The 16,660-nt window shown below is 40.0% G+C and overlaps 1 protein-coding gene across 1 annotated transcript in view; it reads right to left on the bottom strand.

The window, feature by feature from the left end:
- LOC104961280 (potassium channel subfamily T member 1) overlaps positions 1-14,891 on the bottom strand; it is a gene marked incomplete at its 5' end in the record, with an annotated part of 32,355 nt that extends 17,464 nt beyond the window's left edge. The window contains 17 exons of the mRNA XM_010789549.1: positions 382-402; positions 718-953; positions 1,042-1,191; positions 3,265-3,373; positions 3,475-3,583; positions 3,844-3,907; positions 5,092-5,228; positions 5,722-5,886; positions 6,339-6,519; positions 7,775-7,869; positions 10,260-10,343; positions 10,545-10,619; positions 12,474-12,533; positions 12,728-12,776; positions 12,865-12,912; positions 13,555-13,660; positions 14,812-14,891. Of these exons, the coding sequence (XP_010787851.1) occupies positions 382-402; positions 718-953; positions 1,042-1,191; positions 3,265-3,373; positions 3,475-3,583; positions 3,844-3,907; positions 5,092-5,228; positions 5,722-5,886; positions 6,339-6,519; positions 7,775-7,869; positions 10,260-10,343; positions 10,545-10,619; positions 12,474-12,533; positions 12,728-12,776; positions 12,865-12,912; positions 13,555-13,660; positions 14,812-14,891 (1,769 nt within the window). The remainder of the gene's footprint in view (positions 1-381; positions 403-717; positions 954-1,041; positions 1,192-3,264; positions 3,374-3,474; positions 3,584-3,843; positions 3,908-5,091; positions 5,229-5,721; positions 5,887-6,338; positions 6,520-7,774; positions 7,870-10,259; positions 10,344-10,544; positions 10,620-12,473; positions 12,534-12,727; positions 12,777-12,864; positions 12,913-13,554; positions 13,661-14,811) is intronic.
- Positions 14,892-16,660: the final 1,769 nt, after the last annotated feature.

Raw genomic sequence — 16,660 nt, 5'->3', positions numbered from 1 at the left:
AACACACTTACACAATATAATATCACTTTATTTAGCTTGGCTTAGTTGACCTTGAGGAACAAAATGATTGCTTTCTGTATCCTGCGATGGGCTTTAAAAACAGCATGCAAAATCTATTGACATTGTGTGATTGTCAATAAATCCTTAAAAAATACATCATATTTGGCTGTGTTATATGATGTATGATATATGCATTACATATATCAGGCATATCAGATACATGGTATGTACAAAAACACATATATCATTTTTTTTTTATGTAATAATGGGATTTCGTTTTTTAAAGAAATAAAAAATAAATACTTGTATAAAGTGTATATCATAGTAACATTTCTACTGGTATTTCAGTGTTAAAAAGTGATGCATCATGCACAAACTTACCATATGCAGTGGCCTGATCAACTTTCACAGGTCAAAGAAAAAGCACAACACAATAATGTCAGCCAAGAAAGTAAAATAGGCATGTAAGAAAGAAGTCATGCATAACAGTCAGCGGAAGCATACAGCATCACCAAGGCAGCCAGCACTCACAATCTCTCATTGTGAGTGCAGTTCAGGGTCGGTGAAACACAACAAAAGCATCCACTTTCTCTGCGGACATGGAAAATCTTTCAACCAAACAAACTGTCTGCAACTCGCAACACTAAAATCATCCTCAATCTTCTTTTCTTTATCGACTTCTAAAAAGATGTTTCTGCCCCTGACTCTCGGCCTCACCCATGCTGGCGATGATGCTGTGCACGGGCAGTCTGGAGGGGGCGTCGTAGAGGCCGCTGACGGGTATGCCCTTGTTGTGCTTCTCTTCCTGTTTGAAGATGAAGGCAGAGTTCTCCTCCTTGGTGATGTTGATGTAGTAGCAGGTGTCGGGGGCGGCCATGATGTGGCGGGGGCCGGGGTTCAGGAGGATGCTCTTGTTGTCCTCTCTCTTCACTCCGATTAAACACACACCGTACCTGAGGGGTAAGACAGGTATGCAAGGTTTAAAGTCTAATGATATCACTGTAATGTGTCGGGATTAAACTAGTGGACATTTTTACTAACTTCTTGTGGGCGTGGAAGGATGCGTAGGTGAAGCTCTTTCCATCATATTCCCCAAAAAACTTGCTGTCACACAAGCGGATGTGGTAGACCTCGTTTCCAGAGCAGCGTCCGTAGATCCTCTGCCACTGCTCCGGGGACAGCTGCCCCTCCCTGAAACAGCATTATCATATTATATACTGCTTGAAGCACAGAGACACAAAATGTCTGATTCCTACAATGAACGAATGGACTATTGGAAAAACAACAGTCTTGATATGGCTTAAGAGCAATTTTGTGGCGCTTCTAATTCCCCAGATTTTAGCTGAACTAAGAACCCATTTGAACCTTTTCCAAACCACATATACAATTCCAAAAAAGAAAAAAGAATCTCACAAGTACCTTAACAATAAAAAACATCTTTAACAATAATATTACAATGCATGATCAGTTCTAATAACATAAATTATGTGTTATAAACAAAGGCCTCTTCAATAATAAATACACATTTCAGAATGTTGAAAAAAAATCAATCAGAAAAGTTAAGACCAGAGTTTGTGGCTGGTAGTATTTGTTAAAATTAAGTTTGCAATAGGTCAGGGCAGGTTCAGGATGCGCAACTATTACAACCCAAAGACCGGCATTACACTAGGAGCTATCACGTGATATGAATAACTTTAAACTCCATTTGACAGCAGACTAAAATGAATTGGAAGAGGGAAATGACTAAAGTACTAAAGAATGAGGGACGGCCACACAAAAAGAACACATTTCAGACTTTATTTGGTACCTAACAGCTTTCATTTCCACAATCTGGTTGACCTTTTACGACCCTATAAAGTCAATTTATTTATGCAATTCATGTCCTTCATAACCTTTAATCAAAGTGATAATGTTTATATAACCACCAGCCAAAAATAAGTCCACCTACATTCCCTATCACCTTCACAGCCCCTGTGCAGCTTCCCCTAATGGAAATAAAAAATTGATGTGCCTCGTTTCTGCTCAGGACAGCAGTGAAGATATAGTGGCCACCTTGCACAGAATATGAAACATTCAGACCGATTTATTGCCGAGCAGGAACTTTGGTGATGAAAACTGACTGGACAGTAAAAAGTTTCTCCAGAGGCTGACAGTACAGTATTCAGCTCTGCAGAGACACACACCAGGTACAGTCTGTAGGACTGTAAACAAGCTGTCATCTTTGTTTCTATCAATCATCCAAGCGGAATTGAATCTGTCTACACTGGAATGATTACTCAAAGAGATATTGAACATTAAAAGAGCAGTAAGAGGAGTTCAGTTTCTTGGAGGTTGAACTGCTTTAGAAGCATTACTAATGAGTCATTGGTTCGTTTTAATCTCAATTAATGGAGCCAAGGCACAAAAGTAATGTTAGGCTGGAACGAGGTAATCTTCTCTTGCTATTGTTTCAACACAAATTAAGCAAAAACAAGTTAACAACATCTCTAAGTAGCTTTACTGATTTATTCAAAGCTGGGATAACTAATGACAGTAAAAACAAAAAAAATGTTTAAAGTTTAGAGTTTCACCGCTTTCCTGCTGCAAAAATGTGAAAATATGAATACTCTCATGTGCACAAGACGATGAAGCCAGGATACAGTTAGCTTAGCTTAGCATAACCACTGGAAACAGCCTGGTTCTCTCTATTAGCATCTCTAAAGTGTTACTACATAGTCTCTTGTTTGTCTAATCCATTCAAAAAACTGTTTGTAGGCAAAATTGTTCGCTTCGGACAAAGCAAGCTCTTTCTCCTCCATTTCCTGTCCTCGTGCTAAGCTAAGCTAAGCTAGCGGTGGTATTAAATCTAAATGACAGCTACTACAGTCGCATAATTTTGATCATCCAACTCTTGACAAGCTACTAAGTCTTATTCCTCAGAGGTAAACATTCAAACAATTCGATTACTTTGGCTGCAAGACCACATTCCTCTATTTGATAACTAAATATGGCCTTGAGTAATGCACTTAGCCCTTAGTTACTCCAGGGAGAATGTCCCTGTAATCAGTCATTGTAAATTGCTTTGGATAAAAGCGTCAGCTAAATGAAATGTAAAGATATGGCGATACAACATAATGCAATACATGTATAGCATTTTGTCGAGATCCAGAACCATAATGATAACTTGTTCAGTTATAAAAAGGATATTCTGACTGTGGCTATCACTGTAAATCCATAATTGCTAATGTTAGTAGCAGTAATTGTAAAATGGTAGCGTGTACTCACTGTCCTCTGGAGGTGTGAACCAGCAGTGTGACCAGGGTAGACGTGGCGGGACACACACAGTTCAGCGCCAACATGGCATACTTGAACTCCTCCTCACATACTACATGATCTGATGAAAAGGATACATCTCAACAATATATTACATCAAACTTAAAACAATTGTGCGTAAATGACTTTGTTTTGGCAGGTTTGTAGCCTTTTTGCACTTACCTGCAAACTTAACATGGAACTTATTTTCAGGTTTGAGAATTTGGACGTACAGAGGGCAATTTGGAGCAAAATCTTTTGCAGCCCAAGCCCTCAAAATAGTCTGGTGATCCTGTGGGAGAAGAAATAGCTCCATTTCATTCACCCAGTGGCTCATTTGTAAAAGCAATCTGAATTTTATGGAGCATAAAGTTGCCTCAGTTACTTGTGTTTGTGTGTTCCCAAATCTCAATGGAAGGTACAATATAATCACAACATTATTTGAATATCTCAAACCCTCTGGGCTACTGTATAATGGAAGGAGAGTGTGAAGGGAAATTGCTCAGTTCAAATATTGTTATCTTGAGGAGGTTCCCTGTGTATTAGACTCACAGCAGCAGTTCGGTCGACCTCATTCCTGCTGCTGAGGATGAAGCAGGCCTCAGCATCGTCCATCCTGAGCAGAGAAACAGAGGGACAGAGAGAAACACAGGTTAGGGAGGAGAACATTCAACCAAACGTTAAATGTAATATTTACGGAGATCAATAAAAAAAAGCTACGAGTGCTAATGCCCTGTGACGAAGGCTGAAAAGGTTAAGCTGCATTCTAGCATGAAAACCATCTGCTGTTGTGTGACATCGGAGCGTACTGTCAGCAAAATGCAAGGGGGGGGGAAAAACTCATATGTTTTCTAAACGAAAATGTTTCAGCATGGCATGGCTGATCCTTCCATTAGGCTTACCTGCACGGGTGATGTTATTGATCACATATCAGTGCGTGACATTTCCATAAAATCGAATCCCCTGCACAATTGTGCACATTGAAGAGGGGCTCAATGAATAAAAAGGGTCCGGCCTCCTGGACAGATTCATGATTTACAATTCACGCTGTTATGTGCTGGTGAGAAATACTGAGACACCATTCCACTGGCATCACATTATAAGCTGCAAAACGTCTGAAAGCCAACAGCAATCTCCCCTGAAGCGACAGTAAAAGCCTGAATGGTGGTGCAATATTTTGTAGGTCCAGAGACAAAACGAACAGGTCGCACAGCTTCCGATGGGATCCATCACGGTACATTGCTGCCTGTCTTAGGTGGCCTTTGATGTGAGCAGATGATCAGTGTAGAGTGAAATCCCATTACACTGATGTGCAGACAGAGGGCAGCGAAGTTAACTTGTAAGTACCTCATCCTCCATACGCACTTTAAGGACATGGATTTGCCAGTGGAGGACTTAAACTTTCCATTTACATCTAAAGCAATTTGAACATTCTTATTAACAACCTAAAATGAATAGAATCTAGACGATGTGCTAGATTTAGAGTCAAACCTCTCAAAGACATGACAATCCCCCATAATGACAGACATTAACATGGTGCCAGGTTCCACAGTGTGATTTTCCGACTGAAATGCCATTTTGTTTTATTTCATTCATTAAAATCGCACGTGTGCAGAAATTAAGAGGTGTTGTACCAGGCTCTTCCGACCAACCACCAAGTGCATTTACGCAGTTTTATAAAGACAGTTGGAATGGCAGATCATCTTTAATGTGGAAACAATATACAGTAGTGCATTTTTGTCCGTCTTTATGTCTTTGTGCTGGTCTGAAGGTAAGCATGCATGCCACGTTTTCACTCACTTGGCCCTCATCAGGTCCTGGTCTTTCAGGGCCGATCCCTGCAGGTAGATGACCCTCTGGGACCATAAAGGGATTTGCAGGATACGGCGAACCTGAATGTCTATCTCTGTTGGACACAGGATCACCACATAGTAGTCCTGAAAAACATGGGATATACATATATGTTACTTAAATCACGCTGCAGGTTTTATTTTATGTGTGTGGGATTGTACATTAAGCATTTCACTTCTTCAGCGTATGTCATTTTTGTGGAAAATTAAATTCAAAGTCAATTTTATTATGCAGTTATTCTGTACACATGACATATTTATCCTTTTTTGTTTCTTTTAGGAGGGTTCCCTCGTCTGAATTTAGGGACCGCAATTGCAGAGAATGGGTAAATGTTTTATTTGTGATATTGGGCTGTACAAATACAATTGATTTGACTATGCGACAGGAATACTACACAGACCACTTACTGTTATAAAGAGATACAACTTCTGTAAAATGATCTATAAATCCACATTCATTATAGTCCTGCTTGCTGCATAACCATTCTTATTCTGACAGTAAAAAGCCTCCTTTAGGGGTACTTATTATAAATATGACTACATAGTTAACTTTCTGAAATGAAATCCACTGTTTTGGTACCTGTAGTCTGGGATGAGCGTAGAACTCGTTGAGGAAATCCATCAGGAGGTCAATTTTCAGCGAGCTGACACACAACACCACGTGCTTCTCCGTCTGTGCCCGGTGGCGGCTGTAGTTCCCTCCTAACTTCTGGCTCTCCATCCACAGGTATGCTAGTTCTTCAAACTGACACAATGGTAACAACATTGACGTGATGTCAAATATAACAAGACTGAGATTAATAATAAAAGAAAGATAGATTTTCCGTCTGGACACTAAAGCAATAGTTTGCCAGCAGCAGGAGCTCATTCCTAACTACTATCTCTCACCCTCTATCTCTGCAGTGACAGGTAACATTTAAAATGATGGACACGTTTGTTATCTCTAAAAAAACAACAACACAGCAAGTAAGTAGATTTATGCAGAATGACCTTTTTGAGCACTTGGTTAAATGTTATATTTGATGAAGCAAGTGATGGCTTAATATTGAATGATATCCCCTGTAAGGTGATCAGTACATCAGCAGCACATCGTGAGAAATTCTGATCTGAAAAGACAGGGTCTGTTGCTAAAATGTGAATCCCCTCACTGCACTTTGGGGAAAAAACAGAGTTGAGTTTTCCTTACAGGGTCATTACCTGCAGTGGGAGAACCACCAGGGCAACACAGATGAGAATGACCACCAGCAGCTGTGAGGGCCAGATTTGTGGCGTGACATCCCCGTAGCCCACTGTGGAGAAGGTAACGATGCAGAAATAGAACGAGTCGAACAGGGTCAGGCGCTTCCCGGCTCGCTCTAGATGCTGGATCCCACACGCTCTGCAGAAAGAAGAGACATCATACTCAATGGTCCTCAATACAGACATGTCCCCTATGGGTAAAGATCATTTGGATGTGTATCCTACGATGTCAGTGTGTTTTAGCCTCGCAAACTGGATATCAAACCCAATTTGCTCAAGTTTAAAGAGCATCAGAGTAAATATCAGTTTTTCAATTAAAGTGACAGCATTGATTGCTCTGTCAGTTCCAGATCACTGCCTGTGACAATTCCTTTGTGATGGAGATTGAATGAAACCCTGAGGCTCATGGGAGTTGAGATGTCTCAGTGGAAAGAGTGAGAGTAGAGAGGCTGCTGGGTGATGGCCAAGGCACAGTGATTCTGTTGAAGAGCTAAAGGTCAGCTGAAGCAACAGCTTTGATTAAAATACATTTGAGTTATAAAAGGGTAGATCAATGAGACATAAGACATAAAGAAGGATGGCTTCTTCTCTTAATCTAACACCTTTACTGCTGGGTTGTCCTGTTGATAGTGTTTTTCACATCGGCTCACTATTTTATTGGTCACAATCGTTCAGAATGCAAGATAACAAATGCCTGTCTTTGAAATTATTTGCGTTATATTTTTGGAATATTTTTGTAATTACAATTTGCTCTTTCCAAGCACATCAGGGAGGGGTCTTCTGGGATCTTTAAATGTCTTAAATTGAATTGTTTGAAATGTAGGCCTAACAATGTCTATTGTAAATTAAAAAGAATAACTGCTCTGCAATAATCAAGGTTTGTCAAAAAGTTTGGTTTTCTTTAGCTAAAATCATATTAACCTTGTACTTTTTAACATAGTCAATACATTCACACATAATTCTAGAAACTAGTTTCATTCATAGGCGGCTCATTTTACTTCTCACTTCTTCCAGCGTGAACTCAAAATACAATTGGATATTACATTACATTCCAACTGGCTTCCTAATATTAACTTACTTACTCTTTACATTATATTTTGTAGGCTTTTTCATGCTATCTTTCAGTTAAATGCTATCTTGCCAGACATTCTGTGCCAATAACAGCACAGTATGTCTGCTCAATAGCACTACATTTTAAATCTCTATTATTATAAAATGTATAGCTTTTTCCAAATATTCTTAGGCTAGCCTCGACATTCACAATACCTTCTGCACGAGAGATAATATTTTCTGGGTCATGTTGTACACAGCTCAGAAAACAGTGTGGGTCAGTAAACTGCTCTGAAAACTGTAATGGTCAGAGATGCACGTCTGAAGAAGAGAGGCTCACTCACCCGGTGAAAACCAGACACAGTAAGGTGCAGATGAGGATGAACACCTGGTTGAACATGGCAGAGTGAGTCCTCTGGATGGCACGATGGAAGTCATTCTGGACAAAAGAAGAGAGTTCATTGTAACCCCAAAATTAGAAATATTTCCAATCTAGATGACCAATTATAACATTGAGAAGTCATCAATACAATTTCAATCAAAACTTAAGTCAAACATTACTAGAAAAAGTGAGCTATTTTCTTGACCTTGAAGATGGACTGGATACAATTAACATGTACAAAAATCTGCCATACATTGTTCAAACACAATCTTTATCCAACAACACTGTCCCCCCTTTTTATACCATATTGTACTTCCTGCTAAGCCATCTTCAAAGCTCATGAGCTAACGAATCATTTTCAGTTGCACCTTGTTAGCATGTTCTGCCTGCCACCGCCTCCCCAAATGTCCTTGCTTTCTCTCCATGTGCTGCGCTGCTTGGCCTCAGATTCTACCATCTGCCTAACTACCGCTTTGGCATGAGGCTCTTACTGTCATGGCCTCATCCGAATCACAGCGAGATGACACACTACACCAGTTGGATATCATCAAATAGCTTTGAATTCCATGTACCAGTCACTTTGCACCTATGGTTAAACCTGGACAATAGTAACACTGAAACAGCAGGTTTATGTGCACCTGGCGTTTGTATCCCTGCTGTTCTTATGCTACAAGTGTTAGGTGTTTTTTTCTGTTTGTTTCCCTCATGCACTTGACACTCTTTTTTTGAATTAGGCTCCCCTGTTGTTTGCTCTGCTTTCGTTTAAAAAAGTGTTGTGTTCTCCCCTAAACATAGTTTTGAGGAAAATATATTTTTTCCAGACCAAAATATAACTGATCTCTGTCAGGGCAACATACTCTCATCTGACCTGGCAACACAGATTATTAGTGTGTCAAAATGTAAAAGCAAGGTTTACTAAGGTTCGCTCAATAGTTAGTTTGAATATCTAATGTTAACCCCAATCAGGAAACAGGATACACCATTTCATACAGTTGTTCTCACTTTGTTATAGAACACATGTAGTAATAGTAGCTCTCTTTATATCATATATCATATCATCCCCCATAACAAGCATCACCTTCTCCGACCAGGACCTTCCCCTCTCATCAGTTGTCACCAACCTGGGCGTCAAAATGGACCCCTGCCTCAACTATGAGACCCACATCAAACACCTCTGCAAAACATCCTTCTTCCACCTTAGAAATATAGCTAAACTCCGCCCCACCCTCACTCTTCCTGACGCCGAAAAGTTGGTCCACGCCTTTGTCTCCTCCAGGTTGGACTACTGTAATGCACTTCTCGTCGGGATCCCTAGCAAGAGCCTTCAAAAGCTCCAATACGTACAGAACAGCGCTGCTAGGATCCTGACGAGAGTGCGCAAATACGAGCACATCACCCCCATTCTCAAATCACTGCACTGGCTTCCCATCACCTCCTGGACAGAATTCAAAATCACCCTGTTAACACACCAGTGTATCCACGGAAATGCCCCCCCCTACCTCAAGGAATTGATTGAACCACAAACCGCCACCCGCAGCCTCCGCTCGGGAAATACTAACAAGCTGAAGGAACGGCACACCAACCTCCGCACTATGGGAGATCGAGCTTTCTGTGCAGCTGCCCCCCGGCTGTGGAACTCACTCCCAGACCATCTCAGAGCTCCTCAACCTGTGAACACTTTTAAGAGAGCACTAAAAACCTACCATTTTAACAAAGCATTTGGTTAGCTTTTTAAGCCGGTTTTAATAACCCTGCCTCTCCTTTTTAAAAACGTGTTTTTAAACTTGTTTTTTAACCTGTTTATACATTTTGACTCTTGCAAATGGTTTTCTTTATCTTTTTTTTTTTATTATTATGTACTGTAGCACTTTGAGGTTTGTTTCAAATGTAAAGTGCAATACAAATAAAATGTATTATTATTATTATTATTATATAGATACATAACTGAAAAGAAATGCTTTTAATAAGGATGTGCCTCTGTTTCATCTAAAACGAATCACTCATAATAAACTCATTGAATTTTTTTTAAATCTTTATCTTTTTTTTCTTTTTACAAACAGTTCGCTTTGTTAACCTGAGAATTTAGGTGTGATACCCAATAACTAGCCAGCAGGCTAACTTATCGAAGTAGCCAGCCCAGCGCCAATGCAATATTACACATCTATGTGTTTAACAACACTAGCTTCAAAAACATATATTGACACATTGGTTCACAGCTCAATTAAGTTCTCTTCATACAGCTTGATTGTATAATCTCATTTAGCTCTCATAGCCAGCTCTCTACTATAAGGGTATCCAATATGGCCGCCACAAGAAAAATAAGTACCATCGAAGCCCTCAGAGATAAAAGACAAACAAACATGTTCTGTGTGCTCTCTTTTATGTAATACAGCAACAGTTTGCACACGTTTGCACAATATAAGAAACACATTATTGCGAATACTTACAATCATGTTCTCCAGGGCACCTTTGGCTAGCCAGCAGTTGAGAAATACAGGAACGAATATGTTTCTCAATGGACACCAGAAGATCTTTAGGAAGGAAGAAAGGTGTAATACATCAGTGGAATAAAACCACAACTATAAATCGTAATACAGGAAAGGCAATGAAGACAATTAATATGCCCTTGGATGAAAGATGGTACACATGAAACCAAAATGACCTTGATCATGCATTAGTAAATCCTTTAATGGACCATAGTGATTGCCAAGGCGTTAAAATAAATAACTTACTGTGATTATAAATGGCACTGAATTGATCATCTCCAATATGAAGGAAATCTGGAAGATCTGCTCCCAAATGTTACCCTGGAAAGGAATGATGGAAAATAATGAATTGAACCATTAGACCGCAGATGGTTTTGGAGAGAAGTGTAATACCAGAAATAATGATGATAACAATACATTTAATTTCTAAGCGCTTTTTTTTCCAGGTGCTCAAAGAGATAACAATACCATGAAACAGGCAAGAGGCCAACCGATTGTTATGTTGAGTTGTAAATCCCACCAATTAAAAATGCTTCTTTGATATTCATATTTTCAGTATTGATCCGAGTCTATTAAAGCAATAATGGAGAGGTCAGTAATTAATGTTGGGTCCAGAAACAACACTTCTCATTGACCAGTTTTTTTTCCAAACAAGTGCTTGTCTTTATTGCATGACAATGGTGCAGAAACTTAATTATTATCACAATCTTTGTTATTAAAAATCACAACAAAATGTCTCCAGATTGTACGACTTTGCAGAGTTCACTTTGAACATTAAAGTATGCTTAATGTTCTACTGTTGCTTTTATGTTCTCTGAAGTTAATTAGTTCCCTTGCATAACTGGAATATGAATTATGTAATTGGTAACGCCTAGTTCTAACAGCACATCTAAAAAAGCCAAGATCATACAACAAACAATAAAATATGTCTGACCCCAATCCACTGAGTGAGACTGACTACAAATCCCATATTGAGTGCACAGCAGAGTTTGAAATGAGCAGTTTGGTGGTGGCTTCTATGATAGAGCTATTAAAAAGCCTGGTAGGGAAAAATAAAAACTTGAAACGTTTTACAAGGCTGAATTACATCATCAGGAAAAAAAAACATGAGTCCCCAAACAGCCTTCTGTGAAAGGGAAAATAAAAAATATAAAAGCATCACAACATTAAGAATATGTACAAGAGACACTACCAGTCTCAGAGCAGCACAGCAACGCTTATATTTCTATGCAGCCTGGCTCCTGGCATAATGCAGTCCTGATCTTTCAAATGATAGCAAACTATGCTAGGGCTAGCTAGCTGAAACAATCACATTAACCCTTTTGCATTTTTTCTTCCTGTACAGTAGTTGTGGTTGTGCTAACGTTGACGTGAGTTTGCTAAGGACATAGCATACCGCAAAGAGGTAATATATCTCCTTAATATTACAGTTATACAAAATAAAGTGCTGTTTTATCTTGGTTGTGTGGTGTGGATGTGATTTAATACACTACTTTCATTTATTAATGATAAATGAAGTGCTAATGCTAAATATACCAGAGCGGCAAGTTAACATTATTTAGTAGTATAGAATCGAGCTAGACGCACAGGATTTTAACTGTAATACATAATTTGTCCACAATGGATCTCAGTAACCGGATGTTTGCTTGAGCTCTGCACATACTTTTGGAACCATTTCATACATTTTTGTATGGCAATATTGTTGGTTATAGTTCTAGTGTTACTGGAATAAGTTACATTGCAAGGTCTTTTTAAATATACTGTATGTGTCCACCTCATTAAAAGACACATTACTGTATATGAAAGGGAAAATACTCCCTCTGCCTTTGTACATAAACAAAGACTGCCCTTTCCTTTTGTGAAATCTTGAGTTAATTACGATAAAAGTCTGCTCTTTAAATACGTAGTATACACGCACCAAAGTGCACCTTTAGAGGAATCTCAAGAATGAAAACAGCACTTCCAGCCCTGCAAACTAACTATTCCAAAATGATTGTAAAAGTGTTCTGGCCCTGTATCTTGAACAGCTTGGCCTCTGCCTTGGCACTTGGACTGGACATTAAGAGGTGTGGGCCGGTAGGAGAGAACAGACTGTGTGCCGGACTTTGATCCAACAGCTGTAAGACATCAGCTCGGATTAAAGAGAAAAACTGTCTACTGTGGATGGACCCTTACCTTGTAGCTGAGATATGTGATTAGCATGGTCTCCAAGAAACTGATTAAGGCCACTGTCACCTGCAGCAAAGGGGAGAAGGAGGTTAATGAACCCAGCAACTGCAAACTCATCTCTTCTGGCTGCTCGACCTAAATGCAAGGCTTTTAGCTAATACATGGCTGCTAGTGCGTTGGATTGAATCCTGCATTAAACCTCATTTCATGCAGGGGAATTTGATTTATGTGCACTTTCATTGTTATGTTATCCGCCTCACCTGTATCGCCCATACAGGCTCCCGTCTGGTAACCCAGAAAATCACACACCTGTCAAAAACCATAAGATGCTTTATGTCCAGGTAGACAATAAACTCACTTCAGTTTAGAATGAAATGCCATTTTGATCGAAACATACCAGTTAATATCTGCCGAGTCTGCTGTACTGTTATTCTGACATTTTGCACTGTAGAGAAAACAGGAACACAACAAAAAGTGAGAACGTGTGTGTGGATGTGAGTGGAAACACACCCACTGGGAAACACTCCCATCAGTTTGTATGTTGCAATAAAGAACAAACTTTGTGAACAACGTGTGTATAAAGGCTGCTGGCAGTAAGAGGAATACAAATAATCCACCACTTTCAAATGACTGCACAGGGAGAACAACTCACACGCACCAAAAAAAACTTCCTCAAGCAATCAAATTCACACAAGGGAATTCATGTTAATGTGGTTTTAGGAGTAAATCTCAAGTAAACGTCTCCCCCTTAGACATATTAGAAGTGTTGAAAACGAGATTTGCATATATATTGATGTTCTCTGCTCTCAAGATATCGTTCACATTTGTTGCTATTTGGACATGCCAAATGGAAGATATTCCTGGAAAGATCCACTGGCATACGAAAAGTCATCTGGTTGGTTTGGAATAAGATAAAAGACAAGAATGAATAAAAGGATACATAATAGAGATGGATTAGAAGATAGCAAAAGGAGCAAACACTGCTTCCTGAAGCAAGATATAATCAAAATGGATAATTGCAAACCAGCAAATAAAAAGCAACTATCAAAACATTTGGACAGAAATGGTGTAGGAGTGTGACTCTCACCATGGGTCGCCGTTGACATCCTCGCGGTCATCCAGACTCACTCTCAGTACGTAGAGGGCACAGGTGAGGATCTTCAGTGAGAAGTTAAACAGGCGGATTCTCAGGCCTGTGGACCAAGACATATCGTTTCATATGACTCAAAAACTGATGTAAGTGATGATCACCGGAAAATGATCTTGTTTAAATATCCGGTGTTTTTGTCACAACTCTGTCATTGTGTTGCAACAGGAGACTACAGATGCAACTAGATTGTCACTGTTTTAAGTTTGTTTGCTTAAAAACTTCTTTAGTGAAAGGCCAAAAGAGACAGGATCTGTAGAAGCCCTGAAGCATTACTAATATAGTTCTATGCTGCTCTGGCACCCTGTCACAACGAATTTCCTCTGACGTATATGTAGCTTCTATATCCTCAAAGAATAACACATAAAAACACCGGAAATGTATGGGCTTCTCGTGAATAGGAGTACAATTGGAAGATAAATGACTGGTGGGATTGCACATAAGTTATAATGCTTGTGGAATCATAATCCTTTTTGAGTAATTAACTGATAAGCACACACCACTTAATGTGCAGGACTTGGCTGCAGACATGCTTGCTAGGCAGCGGGGGGTGCTAGTTGTATTAAACATTTCTCATCAGCCTCTGCAGCGACCTAATCTCTCGTGACACAACCTCTCCAGATGAGGCCAGAGTCAATGGTAAAATGATTTAGGTAAACAAACAGCAGAATTGCAATGGCAAAGAGCAACAGGCCCCTGCAGCCATGTGCGACATTTTCTTTAGAGCCTGTCGTTTTCTGTCAAAGACTGTGGCGGCTGAGCGACAATGACACGTTGAGGGGAAGACAGCAGTGTCAGTGCTCAGGATATTTCAACAACATGCTCTACCTGAGACACAGAGTTCCTTTAATTCTATTTTAAAACTGGATGCAAATGAGCATCTTTCAGACACGATGCACCAAGCTGCACCATTTTTTTTGTCAGAGGTTGTCTTATCTCCTATTGAGAAAAACACTGCAGTGCTGCCTCCTTTCTCAATAAATGAGCCACACTCTCTGTCCTTGCTGGGCAACAGTGCGCACACCTACGTATACAATATATTACAACGAGGAAACTAATGTAATTAAGAAACTAAACTGAGGCAGGAACGTTATAATGCGCCATCACCGACAGCAGTTTCCCCGATTGTATTTGTTAATTTAGCTGAAGGGTGAAGGGAGGAGAGGGAGTGTGATGTTCCCTGGTGGATGTACTCACTTGACCTTTGGTTTTTGATGAAGAAAAGCTTCAGCCTCTCCTTGAAGGTGTTTTCATTCACATAGAACTCCACCTGCACCCTGTTGGGGGGGGCAGTGATATGATGTTAGTGTTAGTCTACACAGATGATGTATATACTAAGCATAAGCTGTTCATTATATACACAAAGAGAAGAGCAGAAAACATTTGATCAAACAGTGTCAATCTTTCCACAGTGCTTTATGATCAGGTGTGAGACAAAGCAATGAATGAATGAATGAATGAATGACAACTTTATTACAGACTCAGGGTCCAGATAAAAGACAAGACATTACATAGATAGAATATGAATTTGCAGAGGTATTGCTTTGTTCAGTAAATGTAACAACATGTGATCCAGGCACATTTACATGTTCGCATTCTGGGTACAGGACAATACCCACATCTCAGTACTGATACCAACATGACTAACTAATAACTGGTTTGAATTATATAATATAATACACATATTAAAAAATATTTTGCCACAACCTTAATCCACAACAAATAACCAATGCTATTCATTCGTTTAGATAGCTTTTGCTCAATTTTTCCAGCTGTTAAGGGAATGTTTTCACCCTTGCTCAATTTCGAAATAGCGTGGGATTGACCTATTTTTGGAGTACATTTCATTTTTTTGATAACAATAAATAACATATCACAGACGTCCTTCATCCAATCAATCTTACAAGAAATGCGTCATATAAAGAATCCAAAACGTTTGATTTGGAAAAGAACATATTTCGTCAAAGAATGAAAAAACAACAATTTGACCAACCCTCGATGGTGGCTTACATCTCAGTACATATTGTACACAATAAAGTTTTGGGGTTCAAATCCCAGCATTTGATTTGCATCCTGCAGTTAATCTTGAAAGAAACATTTGTAAAGATAGTTGTGCCAGTGCCATAATTGTGTTTGTTGAAGCTTTCCAGTAAAAATAACACCAACCATTTGCATTGTGGGAATGTACTGCAGAAAAGCTGTACAAGTCTTATTCCATTACCCTCCATTTACCGCCAGTAATTACGCTGTCTACAGTTCCCCTTCTCAATGCGACAACCAGCAACATATGCATATGACCTTGAATTTTAATGTGCAGCATTTGTAGTTGTTAAATATTTAAGATTATTACATAAGCCATATTTTCCCACACACATTCTCTTAATGTTGCACTAGCTGCGAATCAAATGCACACTGTGGGGGCATGACACATAGGCCAAGGTAAGGGTTTGAATTGCTCCCCTGGGACATTAATCACAAATGATCAATTAGTGCATGAAATAGGTACAGAGGAGGGTTTAGTCATTTAGAATCCATCCATCCATCCATCTTCTCCCGCTTATCCGTGGTCGGGTCGCGGAGGTAGCAGTTCCAACAGAGAGCCCCAAACTTTCTTTTCCCTGGCCACATCAACCAGCTCTGACTGGGGGATCCCAAGGCGCTCCCAGGCCAGCGAAGAGATATAATCCCTCCACCTGGTCCTAGGTCTACCCCTTGGTCTCTTCCCAGCTGGACGTGCCTGGAACCCCTCCCTAGGGAGGCGCCCAGGTGGCATCCTAACTAGGTGCCCGAACCACCTCCACTGGCTCCTTCCGACGCGAAGGAGGAGCGGTTCAACTCCGAGTCCCTCCCGGATGACCGAACTTCTCACCTTATCCCTAAGGGAGACACCAGCCACCCTGCGGAGAAAACCCATCTCAGCCGCTTGTACCTGCGATCTCTTTCTTTCGGTCATGACCCATCCTTCATGACCATAGGTGAGGGTAGGAACGAAAATGGCGCGGTAGACAGAGAGCTTTGCCTTCTGGCTCAGCTCCCTTTTCGTCAC

This window comes from Notothenia coriiceps, unplaced genomic scaffold (assembly GCF_000735185.1).
Source record: "Notothenia coriiceps isolate Sejong01 unplaced genomic scaffold, NC01 NC01_scaffold00033003, whole genome shotgun sequence".
Taxonomy (NCBI): domain Eukaryota; kingdom Metazoa; phylum Chordata; class Actinopteri; order Perciformes; family Nototheniidae; genus Notothenia; species Notothenia coriiceps.
Note: the sequence above shows the minus strand (reverse complement) of the source record. Positions and strands in the feature narration are given on the sequence as shown.